General features: G+C 51.0%; 1 protein-coding gene across 3 annotated transcripts in view; it reads right to left on the minus strand.

Annotated features, from left to right (window-relative positions):
* Positions 1-655: 655 nt before the first annotated feature.
* Positions 656-15864, minus strand: part of Slc45a4 (solute carrier family 45 member 4) — a 71801-nt gene continuing 56592 nt past the window's right edge. For all 3 annotated transcript variants that reach the window (XM_075959495.1, XM_075959494.1, XM_075959496.1), the window contains 6 exons: positions 12659-12847; positions 10823-11002; positions 9299-10368; positions 8553-8649; positions 7563-7774; positions 656-4731 (listed from right to left, as the gene is read on the minus strand). In XM_075959495.1, coding sequence (XP_075815610.1) covers positions 4366-4731; positions 7563-7774; positions 8553-8649; positions 9299-10368; positions 10823-11002; positions 12659-12847 — 2114 coding nt within the window. In that variant the 3' untranslated portion in view covers positions 656-4365. The remainder of the gene's footprint in view (positions 4732-7562; positions 7775-8552; positions 8650-9298; positions 10369-10822; positions 11003-12658; positions 12848-15864) is intronic.

The raw sequence follows: 15864 nt of genomic DNA on the forward strand, positions 1-15864 counted from the left end.
ACGTTTATTGAGTCAACCACAGCATAACAGCAATAGAGGCAGGGGAGGCACTGGCCTGGCAGGAAGAAGTCAGGCCATATACACCACACTGTGTACAGGGACCAGTGGCCCAGCATGTGACAAAGAACAGACAAAGCCCCAGGGCTCTGGACAGAAGCAGACATAAACATCCACCTTATAAAAAACAAAATCATGTGTGATAGTACTCTTATAATGTTTCCTCATAAAATGTAACATGTGTTTAACACACACTTAACCATTGCTAAAATCAGCAAGAGCTATTACAGTGCTCCAACTTTAATAAGTTGATAACAGTGGTCCTGTTTCCAGTTCACAAAGGAACTAAATAGTTTTGTTCCAAGGCGCCTGGGGAGTGCCCCTGTGCCGAGGCCTTTCCAACAACCGTGCTTCCCGCTCCACGTCCCAGCAAAGGACCTTTGTCAGGTGTTGGGGGGGGGGTGGTGCACAGCTGGGGCTGCCAGAGGAAGCTAAGGTCTCCTGGAGGCCCAAGGGTTGCCATCTAAGGGGCCATCTCGGGCTTCAGCCCTGATGGCGATGCTGGCTTTTCATGAGGTGGTGACAAGAGCTACTGAGCGCGCATCCCCTGCTTGCCACATTGAGGTCCGTTCAAGGCTGCTCTGCTGGGCAGTCCCCAGGCACTCTCGGAAGCACTGCTTTCAGGCTCACAGGCACAGGGGTGAGCCCACTGCTGGTGACAGCCGCTGGAGGAGGACCCATCTGTGGCTTCACCTGCTCACACCAGGTGTTGGTCGGTGGCTGAAGACAGAGACTCGGGTAGAAGCAGAACAGCTGGGGAGTCGTTGCATCTGGTGTGTGTGAGGCCGAGGAGTGTCCAGTCTTAGTAGCCGGTGTCCCATAACACTGACCTGTGGCAAATGAGGCCATGGCTGCCGCACACCGACCACTGACTGCAAACAAAGGGAGCCATCCGCTCCGGTGGTTGCACAAGCCAGTGGCAGCAGGGAGATAAGCAGGGCGCCCTGGCTGCTGTTGTTGGTAGGGGAGGCTACAAGCACCTTCTACAACATCTTGACCACTCCAGGATGTTACCAACCACGTCCTGCCCTCTCCCTCCCAACTTTTCCCAAACCAGCCCTCACAGGGCCCTGAGCATCTCAAGGGTGGGAGCCTGAGGGTGTAGACCTCTCAGCGGGCCCGGATGTTCCAGCTAAGATCTTAGGCTAAGAACAATGTCCCATAGCCAGCTTTCCAGACACCAGGAGTGCCATCATGCTATTCTGCCCCAGGCGGAAGTAGGCTGTGGACCCCTTCCTACCAGCTGATACTCTAGCGCAGGCAAACTTGGGTCTCATATCTTAAGAGGCCTCTCTTAAAACAACTGTTGGAGTTGACTTTGACAGGCAACAAAAGCAGGGTTCAGACCATCATCAATCCCTTCTGTTAGTAACCTGCGTGCATTCTATGGCCTTTGACCAAAGGATTCCTACTAAAACCCCGCATGGTGCTTTCATGTAGTCCAGGCCCCAAGGCATTACAAAGCTAACTCCATGTTGCAGCCTCAGCTCTGGCCACAAATGGGCATCTGCTTGACCCTTCCATCCCTAGGCCCAGATGATCACCTTTAATCTCACAAAAGAGCTACTCAGGTGTTCTCTCTGGGACCGCACTACCCATGGAGGCTGGATTGACAGCCCAGGTCAAAAAACAGAAATGCCTGGGCTGCTCTGAGCAATACAAGCATCGGTGTCACTCGCCAGCCCTCCTCCCTTGGCTTAATACACAATCAGTGGCCCTGACAGCTGTCCATGGGGAAATCTCAGAACAACCTCTTAGCAAGAGAAGGGCTAGGCAAAAGGATCTGGCTATTGGTATACCCCAGATGAGACACATCCACCTTGAGGCCCATGGCTCACTTTATCTGCAAGGAAGCCCAGAAACCAACACTGCTGCTACCCTAGGGTCTCGGCCCAACCTCACCTGGACCAGACCCACAGACAGCTGGATTCCGATGCAAACACCTAACAGGTTCAGGTCTTTAAAACTACCAGACATGCAGCCTCACCTGACAACAACAGCCATGCATCTAGGGTGACAATATTTTACCAGTGGTTCTGCCAAGGCCTGTGCCATGACCACAGAGTGTCTTTTGTGTTCCTTCAGATCGTGGTGAGTGGAGGCTAGCACCTCAAGGGCTGGCAGACTGCACGTGATGGTCCCATCTCTCTTCCTCCTGTGGGTCTGGTCTCTACTAGACCCAAATCTCCTGACATTCGGCTTCAGTAAGCACGGTCTGCATCCCGAGCCTCAGCATGGGTGGGGTGCTGTGAGCAGCATGCACCTTCCTAGACCCACACTTGATATGATGATTCCAGAGTTTGGGTTGAGCCAGGTTTTGCCAACCCAGTGTTCTCTGCACTCCTGCCTCCTTCTGTCCTGCTATGGCAAGGTGGGAAGGCAGGATGCATGAAAACAGAGGCTATGGTCCTTACCAAGGACCAGAAGTCTCAGGAGGAAGGGTTACCCTCTTAAAACCCCCACAGGAAACTAAGTTGCACAGGGACGACCTGCCGAGGACACTAACTGAAGAGAGGAGTCCAGAGGTGCCTGCTTCCCCAGAGGGACAGAGCACCGGCTGATGGGGCTTGGCTGGCTGGAGGGCTCAGTGTGGGGACTGTGCTTGGCAGTCCAACTTCTCCCATCTAAGCAGGAGACTGCAATTCTGTTCTCAACTGGCAACACGGAAAACACTAGAAGGTGGGGCCAGTCCTCTGTAGGCCTAGGCTTGAGGGAGGACCCAGGCAGATGGAAGGTATCCTGAGTACACACCTCTGCTCTCCAGACACAAAACACTACAAACTACAAAGCGCCACCAGTGTGGGAATGTGGCAAGACAGAGGCCTGCCAAGAACGTTAAACATAGCATTCCTTTGAATACACAGAAAATTCAAGTAATTTATTTAAAAACGGCTTACTTTCATCTTGAAATATATATGTATATATATTTGCTTTAGAATGCTCATATTGCAGCATGATTCTCATGCACTTTAAAGTACTTTATGTAAAAACACCAATCGAGGCAGCAAGAGCACGGGTTTGACTTCATCCAGGGAGGACCTCCCCTCTCCTGAGCGCAGACTGACGGTCTCACAAGCCAAGAGACAGGACTGTGGAGTTTTTAACAGAGATCGTGGTTTGAAAAGGATTTTCCCACAGCTGCAGCATTTGAGGAGCCTGTTTCCCTGAGGCCCGGGTTTTGCTCGCATGCAGAGACTGGAAACTGTGCCGGGCTCTTGAGTCACAGCTCTCCTGCCCAGGCAGATACTTGCTTCTCTTTGCCTTCATTCCCATTCAGTGACCATCAGCAGGAGCAGGTGATGAGGTCACAAGATTTCAGTTAGGTTCCAGCAAGGACCAATGTCACAAATGTGGCAGGGAGGTAGGCCTCGGCACCCTCACGTGCCCTATTCCCCACACTCTCGAGGTAGCCTTGCAGCAGGACTCGGGAGTCAGTGATTGCCTGGAGCTCTGTTCCTGGATTCCCAAAGATTATGTAGAGACAAACTGAAGTGTCACGCAGAGCCAACAGCTGCCCTGTGGTCTTCTGGGGAAGACCGTGTGGGTAGGGACTGGACACAGACAAACTCACACACAAGCACGCAGGAGGCACGATGAGAATTCGCATTCTGCACTCCTGTCCTGATTTGTGCTGTCTCTGGGCAGGATGTCTGGAGGCTGCCCTGGGGAATGGCTGCCTCCTGCTCAAATGACTCTGGGACCCTTCCCCAGCTTTGGTGTATGGTCTCAGGCACTGACAGCTGTGCACAGGTCTGCGGGCCCAGTTCGCTAGAGATGCTGTTCTAAGAAAACCACAGTTGTAAAAAAGAAAATACCGTTTCTAAAATAAACAGAGAAAACTGCTTTGAGGCAAGGCAGTGCCAGCAGGATGCTGAGGAGCCCCCAGACACCTGCCGGGCAATCTGGACACTGCACTGCTGTCTGCTGCCTTCAGACGACAACCTCCAAGAGAGTTGGAGCTTCTGCATGTTCAATTACTGTTTTAGAAATGCAGACCCTTGCATTTTCTAATTGCTTATTGACTATGCTGTGAATGTTTCACAATTTAAAACATGCAGAATGGTATACCTGCAGAATAAAAGACAGCTGAAATTAAGTTTTTTCAATAAAAAAGATTTCAAATGATTTTTTTTAATTGTGGGAAAGGTAATTAGTGTGATATTTTTGCCTAATAGCTCAAACCTACCCTACACCTAACACCTACTAAACTTGAACTGCGCTCTGGGAAGGAACTCCAGCTCACACAGTGTTGGCAAGTACAGCCCCCAGTCCACCTTGCCCTCTGCTGTGGAATGTGCCAGTTGGGGCTCACACCATGGATTCTGTCTCCACGGACCCCCTCAGGCCCCCCTTCCGAGACAGCTTCAGCACAGTGGGTTTCTCACTGCCTGCTCCACTCTCGCCTTCACCAGCAGGCCCTGAGGACAGGCCTTTCTGCTCCTCCTTGGCCTCCTCTGACACCTCAGGGTAGATCACCAGGAACGTGGCTGTCAGGAAACCCAGGAAAGAGCCCACGGAGGCTACCACAGGGATGGCATGGACAGTCCCTACAGCGTCGACCACGCTTCCAAGGGCAGATGCAACCAGAATCTGGGAGATGTAGACCTGGCAGGAGAGGATGGCACAGTCAATGCCAAATCCACGCTTGGAGTTCCCTGGACTGTGGTGGACGTACTGCAAGAGAAGGGAAACAGGTATGAGAGGTGCAGAGAAGGTAGTCTTCATCTGTACCTCAGGGTTATGGACACTGCCTGCAGTCAAGAGACGAGATCCACATGGTGTGAGCTTCTAGGCAGCTGCCCAGCTGGGATCTCCAGAGCCCCAGGTCTTACCTGGCACCGGGCAGGCAGGAGAGGCAGAAAATTTTGGCAATTGCAGAAGCAGTTCTGCAACTTAATCAGGACCTGATTCCCTAGGACACTGCCTCCAGTCCCAAGGAAGAGAAGCAGGGCAGACACAGGAGTGCCCACCTCACCCTGATGATCTATCCACTTGGAGAGCAGGGAGCTCAAGTCGCTCACGTGCATGTAGGCTCAGGTGACAGGGCAGGGAACACTGGGCAGCTTTGTTTGTTCATGTTTCTTGAACATGATATAAAAGCATGCCTGTGCACTGCATGGCTATGCTCACCCAAGTCTCCAAAGGAGACTTCGTCTTTGAGATATGGAGGCCAACCTACCCAGAAGATGAAAACCACACTCACATTTTAGACTTGAGGACACCACAGTGAAAGAGAGATTTTAAACACACTCTCAGAAGCCAGAAAGAGAACAGAACAGCTGAACAACAAACAAACCCCACCGTACCCAATGGACATAGAGAGGTCACAAGGGTAGAACACGAATTTCACCATATATGGGACATGCTGGCCCACAGACTGAGTGATCAGTTAATTTAAGGGCTGAAATCATACACATGTGCACTCTCTGATTTTGATTACTAAAAACCAGCTCACCATGATCATCATTAAAACTCCTAATATGTCAGAAATTCACCAATGTACTTCTAAATAATCCATGCGTTCAAAATAGAAATCAAGCAAAAACCATAAAAATCTGTGTGAGTTGGGAGCAGTGGCTCATGCCTTTAATCTCAGTACATGAGAGACAGAGGCAGGTGAATCTCTGAGTTCAAGACTAGTCTGGTCTACAAAGTGAGTTCCAGGACAGCTAGGGCTACACAGAGAAACCTTATCTTGAAAAACCAACAAAAGAAAAAGAGAAAAAAAAAAGAAAAAAGAAAAAATAAGAAAAAGAAAGAAAAAGCACACACACACCCTATGGAGACAGGTTCACACACACACCATGGAGACACGTCAACATCAGAACATCAGGTGTTGTCTTCTATTGCTTTCTACCTCCTTCTCTGAGACAATGTCTCTCAGAGAAGGTTGCCTAGGTTATGAGCCCCAGGGACCTTCTGTCTCTGCCCACTTGGCACTGGGGTTATAGGTACATGTTACCACACCCAGGGCCTTACATAGGTTCTGAATTCAGGTCCTTATACTTAGACACCAACTTTAACCACTAAGCTATCTCCCTGAGATATTAGAATAATCTTTGAAATTACTTGGGGGGGGGGTTACATTAGCTAGGTGTGGTTGCACACATCTTTCATCCCAGCACTTAGGGTGTGGAGGCAGGTGGATCTCTGTGAGTTCCAGGCCAGTGAGGGATACTAGTAAGACCCTGTCTCAAAACCAAGTAGTAATTTGTTTTTTTCAAATGTGTATGAAAACTCATGTCTGTAATCCTAGCACTCACTAGGGAGAGACAACAGGATTTCTACAAGTTGAAGGCCAGGCTAGGCTCTAAACAAGTTCTAGACCAGTTTAGGCTACAATGGGACAGCTGGAGTGACCCTGATTAACAGCTGAGGAGCTCATGCTGCTTGACATCAAGACTCACTGCAGACCTACTTTAAAGAAGAACATCCAAGGACGAAGAAAAATGGCCAGAAGCATAGCACATGAACTTGTGTAACCATTTAGCAACAATGAAGACAGGATGGGAGGCCCTGGGTTCCAACAACATCCACCTGGGGGAAGAACGTGAGAGTCTAGAACCTGCTGGGCAGACATTAGGTGGCACAGAGGCCTGGGACCAGTGGTGGGCCCCGGCATGCTACCTAAGCCACACAGAATGAGGTGAAGTGGAAAATGCCAGTCTAGTTATAGGAAGGTCAGATGCAGGTAAGATCAGGGCAGCAGGGGGGGAAAGACCTTCTAGACTCTGGTCAGCATCTTTTTTGGTCTGGGCAGTTCTGTATGACCCACGTCTGAAATGCCAGCAAGTAGCTCAGCCTCAACAGTAAGAAGCCTGTAGAGCTCATCTACAAAACACCACCACCATGAGGTTTGATTAGGAGTGGGTGTGCTGTGTACCTCCTGAGCAAATTGATTTTGCTTTAATGATTAATGCCCAGCTGCTTGATTTTGTTGTTGTTGTTGTTTTATCTTTTAAACCAGGGTCTTAAGTAGCCTAGGCTAGCCTTGAACTTGCTGAGAAGGATCTTAAAGTCTAAACCCTCTGGCCTTCAGCTCCCTGACGCTGGATATATAATTGTGCTCCTCTACACCTGGTTCCAATCACTCTACACAGAGGCCCTGGCAGTGACACCTCCGAGGCAGTGGCTAACAGTGGCTCTTCAAATGCTGCAAGAGAGGACACTGAGGCTAGCTGCTAGAGCTGGGTCCAACCAAACAGTGAGCTGGGCAGGAAAATGCCCACTAGTGGGGGACATGATGGTAAAGGGGAAGTGGGCAGGGCAGCTTCTTATTCCCAGCTGTGACAGGGCCCAGAACCAGGATGTTCAAAGACGACCTTGCGGCCAAGGAATGATTAAGAGAATGGAAACTGTTGCCTTCATCAGAAGGGAAGACAAGGGGGACAGAAGGGAACTGAGCACAGATGGGGGCCCCTGATGACCAACCAGACCTAAGGCCAAGTAGGGTTCGAAAGTGACCCTATCACCACCTCCACTTAGCACCCGCAGGTTTGCTGTACCTCCTTGATGTCATGGTAGTGCCCTAGGAGGGCGTAGGGGCAGTAGGAGATGCTCATGGAGACGATGCCCATGGTGCTGATGGTGATCATGGCCACGTAGACGTTGGGAAATAGAGCCATCACAGCAGTGCCTACGGAGAAACCCAGCGTCCCCAACACATAGATGATCTTGATGCTCAGGTCATAGTTGTCCAGGTACTTCTGTAGCAGGGCTGCAGAGAGGGCCACAAGGATCATGACAGAGCTGCTGCCTCCATATACCCTTTACCCCCATCACTGCCACCCTCTGGTTGAACCTAGGCCTTCAGGCATAAAGACCTGCCCACCTGAACCATGCAGCCCATGCCTACCTGTATTCCCAGGGACTCCAGCACTTCTGAAAAAAGTCAGCTCTCTGTGGCCTCCCTGGGCTGCTGACTGCCCACCCAGGTATCCTCGGGGAAAGTTTGGCCCTTCCCTTGTCATTCTGTGTTCCCCAGCACTCTGGGCCAGCCTCAGGAGACTGTCTTCTGATTGGGTCCTCCCAGGCACCACCTCCTCCAGGAGGAATCTCTTTGTCACCCTGACACTTGGCTAACCTGTCTTGCCCTACCCTCTTCACCTACAGATCAGGCAAAGTAGACTTCCACTCCAGGTTCAGACTGAGTGTGGGCAGCTAAGGGAAGGGACTCCAATCCTAACTCTTTCAAATTCAGAAAGTGAGTGAAGGATGCTGCCTTAGGACGAGAGCCCATCACCCCACCCATCAGAGCTCCTGTCCTTGGCAGTCTGGACCAGTTCCACTGCCCCTCAGACTGCTGGGCCACAGCTGGGGTTGTCATGGCAGTGACAACATGTTAATACACAAGTACAACCACACTGAACAGTGCCATGGAACAAACAGCACATAGATGGCCTCCAAGTGTCAGAAACACCTGATCCCCAGCCACAGCAGCTGACTTTATTGGCTTTTCCTCTATTTAGAAAGAAGTCAGGATCCCCTGATCTCACCTGAGCAGATAGCACCAGTAGCAGCGTAGATGACCAGGCCCCAGCAGCCCATCTTCACGCCAGCATTGTACTTATGCCATAAGGTGGAGTTGGAGGCCTGTTGCAGAGAGAGGAGGTTGAGGGCATTTACTACCCTCAGGGCAGAAGAAATTACTCTGCATTTCCATGCAGGCAGATTGAGAGTGAGGAGGAGAATCAACCCAAGTCCAGGTCAGTATCTGATAAACTACCTCCAGCCCCTCCCAGTCCACATGCAACTCTTTCCCACAATGACAAGTGGAATCCTGCCTGTGGCCCTGAAATAAGGTTGATCTAGATAGGCAGAAATGAGTCTGAGATGACATGCTAGCCCCTGAAAAAGGTGTAACAGACCACTGTGACCACCTACAGGGCCACGGCGCAAGGCAAGAACCACTAGCAGGGCCTGGTAAGAATAAAAATAGGCTGATACTTTGATAGTGGAGCCAACACCCCATTTACAATATTCAAAGAGATTCTGGTCCTTTGTGTGAAAGAACCTAGCATTCACAAATGGTCACCATAGACCCCACCATCGCAACTTTGTCTCAGCTTGCACAACTGACCATGCATTTAAGTGTGCACTGGCCAGCTGCCTACTGGGGACTCCCCGGACCCACATGGGCATGTGGGTGCAAGGGCAGTGCATCTAGGCTCACAAGAAGTTCTGGACATTGAGACTGCCTAGTTCTCCTGGGCAGTGAAGCTGCTAGTCACAGGGTGCTCACCTGGGGGTCCCCTTCGAAGATAACCCGGCCCATGAAATCAGTATAGAAGACAGCCTCTGCGATGACAGAGAACCAAGTGAGTAGGTGGCAGAGACAGAGCCGCATCAATTCCTTGGGCATCTTCAGCATGGACAGCCATAGCAGGCGCACAGTGGTCTCCGCCTCGCCCTCCTCGCTCTCTGTGTCCCCACTGGAGGCAGTGGCCCCACTCTGGTTGCGGTGCCGGGATCGCTGCCGCTGCTGCAGGTCATACAGGTCACTCATGCTTCGGGATGGCTTGATCAGGACCACTGCATTGGCCCGGCGGTAGCGGTAGCAGTGGGACCCAATCTTACCATAGTAGGAGAAAGTGCTAGAAGCCTGCCTGTGGAACATGTGCCTACGCCGCCTCATGGAACCAGACATGACTGAGGGCTTCAAGTCCACTTTAGAGCGGTTACTGAGTGAATCCATTGGTGGGGAACCTCTCCCATTTGGGACTTTAGCTTCATTCAAGTGATTATCAAGCAAGGTGTCGTCCTCCTTGGTGGACTCCCTGAGGAACGTAGACAGGCGGGGCAGCTTGGCCCTCAGGAGCTCCTGGCTGGTGCTCCGGGGGGTGCTGGGATAGGAAGCATCGTGGAAGATGGAGGGCTCTATGTCATGCAGGAAGAGCAGTTCAGGCTCCATGTCCAGGGTGGCATCAGGCATGTGCAGCACCGAGTCACTCTTGCTGCGCACGATGTCCACGTCGAGGTAGTCCAGGGACAGTTCGTGCTCTGACTGCACCTCATCTGGGAACAGGGGGCTGCCGTCCTGCACACCCCCACCGAGGGAGCTGAGGCGGATAGCAGGGGCTGGGGCACTAGACTGAACACTGGTGCTGGGCAGGGTGGCATCCTCAGGACTGCGGTCCTGCTGTGGGCTGTACTGTTCCTCCTCAATGCTAAAGAGATGCAGGGCCACTGACACTGAAAAGATGATGGCAGCGAAGAAGAACAGCACCTGGTTCTGTGTGCGGAACCAGTCACCTAGGAAGGTCGGTGTCCAGTCCAGCCCACCCAGCACATAGCCAACAGCCCCACCAAGGCCTGTAGGTAGAGAAGTGACAGTGAGTTTCAGGTCCAACACAGGGCCTTACACAGGGGGACTGGGTTATGTGGCAAATCAGCGAGATGGAGAACCAAAGGACAGCGAAGACAAACCCAAGGAAACAACTCTAATGACAGCACAGATCGGAAGACTGGTCTAACATTATTTCTAGTCAGAAAAACAAGACAAAAGGAGTCTCAGGCCTAGAAGCAACCCCAGCCCACCCGTGTGGTCCCCAGGCAGGGTCAGTGTGGGGCCCTCACCAAATCCACCTGGCAGGCATTATCATCCAGGCAGGCCTTACTCTCTCATAGCCCTCCTCCTCAGTCCCTTAATCCTGCTGGGTTCATGGGTCAGGAGTGAACCACGGTGCTTCCTAAGGTTCCAGCACTGGTCACTGCCACCAAGGAGCAGATTCCTCCCTCCCACCTGGGGCCTGGCATGGGGCTTTACCAGCAGAGAAGGCGTGAATGTTGAGAGCCATATCTTGCTCCTCACTGTCTACCACATCCAGCAGGTAGGCACGGATGGGCCCCTCAGTTGCATCGGCACTGAAATCCAAGACCACTACTCCCAGCACCGTGAGAACAATGCCAATGGGCTGCCGGTTGGGAACATCGCCGAGTGCCAGACCTAGACAGAGCATAGGGAAACAGTCAGACTCCAATGCCAACCATCGGGCTCCTGAGAAAAATGCTTTCAGGACAGCAGTAAGCTTCATGCCATTCTGTGGTTTGTGGGTGTACCCCTCTGTCCAGCCCCCAAGAGTTCCTTCTTTTAAAAATTTATTTATTTTATTATGGATGTTTTGCCTGCATGCGTGGCTGTTCACCTTGTGCGTGCTTGATACCTGCAGAGGTCAGAAGAAGGCATCAGATCTTTTGGAAGTGGAGTTAGAGATGGTTGTGAGCTACCATGTGGATGCTGGGACTTTAGCTTGGGTCTTCTGTAAGAGCAGCAATGATAAGCTTTCTCTCTTTCCCTCATAGTTTTTTAAGCAAGAAGGGAAAAGTTTCCTGTTCCTCTGTCCATTAGCAGCAGTGGCCACACCAGCTGGTAAGACAACTGGCATCAACTGGAGTGGCTGTGCAAGGGCCACCACCTCCACTGCTCTAAAGAAGCCATTTCCTCCTCTTCCCACCAACCCAAGCTCCCTTGCTGCTCCCTGAGCTGGTTGGCTCTGCCTCAGCATCCAAGCTAGGCACAGGCTTTTAAGTTTATACAGATCTAAGTAGGAACATGTAGCCTCAGAAGGCACTGAGAACCTCTGAGAAGACTGCCCTCATACACCAAGTCTTACCTGATTGGGGAACCTTCCTGGTCCCAGAGATCAATACCCAGCCTTTAGGACTAGAGGTGGGGCAAAGACAGGCCTGGCCATGAAGTACAGTCCTCTGACTGAACCTCAACCTGCTGGGTCATGGGTTGCCCAGGAGGCCCCATTGGCAAGAGAATTGGTGCCTACAGGCTGGCTACCTGTGGCCAGGACCATCCCAGGAATGATCTCTATACATGTCACTGCGAACACTTTCAGGTGACTTTGACAGGCCCAAGGCCAGCAGCAAATGCCAGGAAAGTGGCAACCCCAAATTCCTAGATAGGAGCAGTTCCTGGTAGAGGCAGCTGCCTTGTGCAGGTAGGAATTAGCAAGGAGATACTCCAGCCAGGAGGGGAATGAACCAAATATGCCACAGACTGTCCCCTATCCTGGTCCTGAGGAGCGGTGGGTCCCCATGGAGGTGGTGGTCCTGCTGCCACTGGAACTCGGGCAGACCTGTGCTTCAGAACCTACACTGTGCTCCTTCACTCGCTGAGCCAAAAAAACAAGGCTTTGTTTCCACTAGTTCTGAAGGGTGCCCGCAAGGCAGAAAATATTTTCCCACACGGAGTGGCTTTAATTAAAAACAAAACAACAGAAAGAAGCAAAACAACACATGAGGCATGAACCAAGAAAACAAACAGCAAACTGGGTTCTGGACATTTTCACTACCACGTCTAAGAAAAGGAGAACAAAAAAAGAAAAGATAATTTTTGAAATCGCTCTGGAAACAGGACGTGGTGTCAGACGCGCATTAAAACAAGCCATCACAACAGGAAACGTTTCCCTGTGAACAGGTTCCTCCAGCTTTCCCATGTGGGGCCAGCTCCACTACCAAGCTCCCCAGTGCAGTCTCCACCAGGAGGCCCCCAGCAGCCCAAGCTGGTCCCTGCACACAGTGACCTAGTTAAGTCACCAGATAAGATAAGGCCCCCAAAGCATGCACTAGTGTAAGCTCAGCAAAAACTCACCGATGGCAGAGCCATTGAGGAAAAGTGCAACACCGATGAGGACCCCCACACACAGCACAAGGATGAAGGGCCGCCGGCGGCCCCAGCTCAGGGTACACCGGTCACTTGCAGAGCCAATAAGCGGTGTGAAGATGAGGCCGAGGACAGGGCTCAGGAACCAGGTGAGGCTGTAGTACTGCTCAGGGAGGCCTGCAGGGACACACAGTCTGTCACTCATCATACACACCACACATAAACACATACTCTTGCCCCCTCAAGTCTCCTCAGGATAGACCTTTTCTCGGAGTGTCTTTTGGCTCTGAGGATGCTAAACAAAATGTACTCCAGACCTTGGACCAGTACTGGGCTCTGTCTTCAGGGCCACCATGCTTAGCAGGGCTGAGCTGCTGCAAAGTCCTTCAATGCCCCTGTCTCTCCATACTGCACAGCAACTAGAATGTACTTGCACAGCTGCCAGCAGTTCCCATGAGCCTCTCTCTAGACCACAGAGATCCTTGCTCATGAGCACATACCACACCACTCCCTTGAGTGATGGCCAAAGCCTCACAGAGGAATCTGCTACTACAAGTCAGAGTGCTGGTTATCCTTACGAAGGCAGTGACTGGCCACTTGGGTGAGCAATGGCACACCATATGTCCTGGATGTGGCTGGGAGGCTCTGAGTGACAGCACATCTCTCCCCATTTTACAACAACCCATAGTTTGTTTAAAGTTTAAAGGGCCTGGCACGTCACCACTTCATCAGACAAGCATTTCACACTCTAAGGACACTGAGGAAACAGACTCATGTTGAGCTGGCAAGGAAAATAAATGTTGCGTGGGAGGAGGGCAAGTGTAAGGGAGGAAGCACCTTGCAGAACCCCTTGCCATCACGCCATTCGGTACCAGGGCACTCTGCCAGGGTCTAAGGTATGTGTTCTGACCTCTGCAGCCGCGCCTGGCCACAGGAAGGCTAGATCTGTTCTCATCCCAAGTCAGCAGAACAGACAAGATTCAGGAAACTAGAGTTTGCCCAGTGAGTTCTGTCGGACAAGCCGGTGGAAATGGTATGAGCTCTTCAGCCTTACTAGGCAAGGCACTCAAGGAGCCAAGGCTGTTCTTGGCCATACTATCCTTGCCTGCCTTCAGAAATACCCACGTCACATGCCCTGTGTCTCGGTACAACCCTATTCAAAACGACCTAGAGTGAGCAAGGCCAGTCTGGGGTTCAGAGGAAAGAGATGTGCCATGAGCCTCCCATGGGTCACACCACCAACTCAAAGTAAACAAGGAGCCCAAATCATTCCTGTGTGCATGGGACATCTTTATGGGACACTTTAGCAGGCTTGCCCTCTCCTGCTTAGGGCAACCCTCTTGCTGTCATTGTGCCAACACCTGAGGAATAGGGGAGGGCTATCCATTCAGGAGGTACCACTGCCTTCTGCTGCCCACAGTGCCTACCCAACCCTGAATACAGGGTTCCATGCTATATAGACCCAGAAGTCCTGGTTTGTTCCAGTCAGGCTATGGCTTCCTGGGGACACTGAGACCAACAAGTCCTCTTTTCCCTTTTCCAATCAAGAGCCAGACAGGACATATAGAGGTCTGCTGACTCAATCAGGTTGTGAGACAAGGCCCACACGGGCCAGGACCTTTCTCTGTCCACAGTCCCTCCTTAGAACTGATACTGAGCTGTTGTTATACAGTCCAACGGCCTGTCTCTTAGCAAAGACCTTTAACCCAGGTGCTCTCACTGGCCGGAACTCTCCCTGTAAGGTGATAGTGACAACATCAACAGAGGCTGGCATCATATCAGTAGGTCTAGGCATCAGCCCCTAGGAACACAGACTTCAGCAAAGTCATATTGGCAGATGACACATACAGGTAGACAGCAGTCGCAGAAGACTGACATGTTCATAAGTCTGCAGCATCTAGCAAAGGGACAGGAAGTACCTCAAACAGTGGGAAAGACAGGTCCAGATATTCATCTGAGCACGTAGATGGGAGAATAATGTGCTTCCCATCTCTAGTGTAGACTACAGATGAGTAGTTTACTACAGAACTCGACAGACTAGAGGAGAACAACAGATGCTCTCACAGAAGATAAACAGACAGTGCAGGCTCTAGAGCCAGGTGTCCAACTTGATGACACTTTGACATGACACTGCCATCTCTAGCTGTCCTATGATGCATCCATCTATTGGCCACAGGGTGTACACATATTGTGTTGAACAACAGGCCCTGCTGCATCCACAATGGCCTTTGAAGCAGCCAAGAGCTGGTTACCGAGTGTGGTCATGTACCGACACTTACTGGGGCAGCAAATGAGAGTCAGTGAAAAGTACTGGCTCCTCCAGGTGGGCATGGCGAGCAGGAGGCTGGCCGGGAGTAGGGATAGGAGACCTTGGACCAGCCGTCACTACCTCTGCAGGAACTGACAGCTGTAGCCACTACAGCCCAAAAGCTATGATTCCAGAACAGATGAGCAAACTCTGCTGCCCAAGATCAGGCTGCCTTCTACACAGATCTTACAAAAAATGAAAAATGTATAGCTCAATAAAATCAATTAAAAAAAGACAAGAAAAAATGGCTGTGATACTTTCAGACACAAAAAGTTTATGGAGGGGCTGGAGAGATGACTCAGTGGTTAAGAGGACTGAATGCTCTTCCAGAGGACCTGGCATTTATGACAGCCCATAACTATCCCTAACACCAGTCTCAGGTGATTTGACACCTTCTTCTGGCCTCCGTGAGTACTAGGCATACATGTGGTACAAAGACATATTTGTAGACAAAACACCCAGACACATAAAAATAAATTAACTAAAAAAAAAAAAAGCTTATAAAATGCGTTTCAATGTCCATCGGTAAAGTCTTATGCACAGCCACTCCATCTGTTGGCATCTGGGGCTGCTCACTTACTGGCTCCAGGGGCAGAGACAAGAACTGGACTATGAGCTGTCAATCTTAACACAAGGCCTTTGTCTTCTATAGTTCTGATAAATATCATGATAAAAAGCAAATCGGGGAGGGAAGGGCTTATTTCAACTTACAATTTTCAGGTCATAATTCATCACTGAGGGAAGTCATGGTAGGGACTCAAGGCAGGACTGGAGACAGGAAATGATGCAGAAGCCGTGGAGGAACTCTGCTTCCTGGCTTTTTTTTTTTAATACAACTTAGGATCACCTGCACAGGACTGAAATACCCATAATGGCCTGGGTCATG

This window comes from Microtus pennsylvanicus, chromosome 2 (genome assembly GCF_037038515.1).
Source record: "Microtus pennsylvanicus isolate mMicPen1 chromosome 2, mMicPen1.hap1, whole genome shotgun sequence".
Classification (NCBI taxonomy): Eukaryota; Metazoa; Chordata; class Mammalia; order Rodentia; family Cricetidae; genus Microtus; species Microtus pennsylvanicus.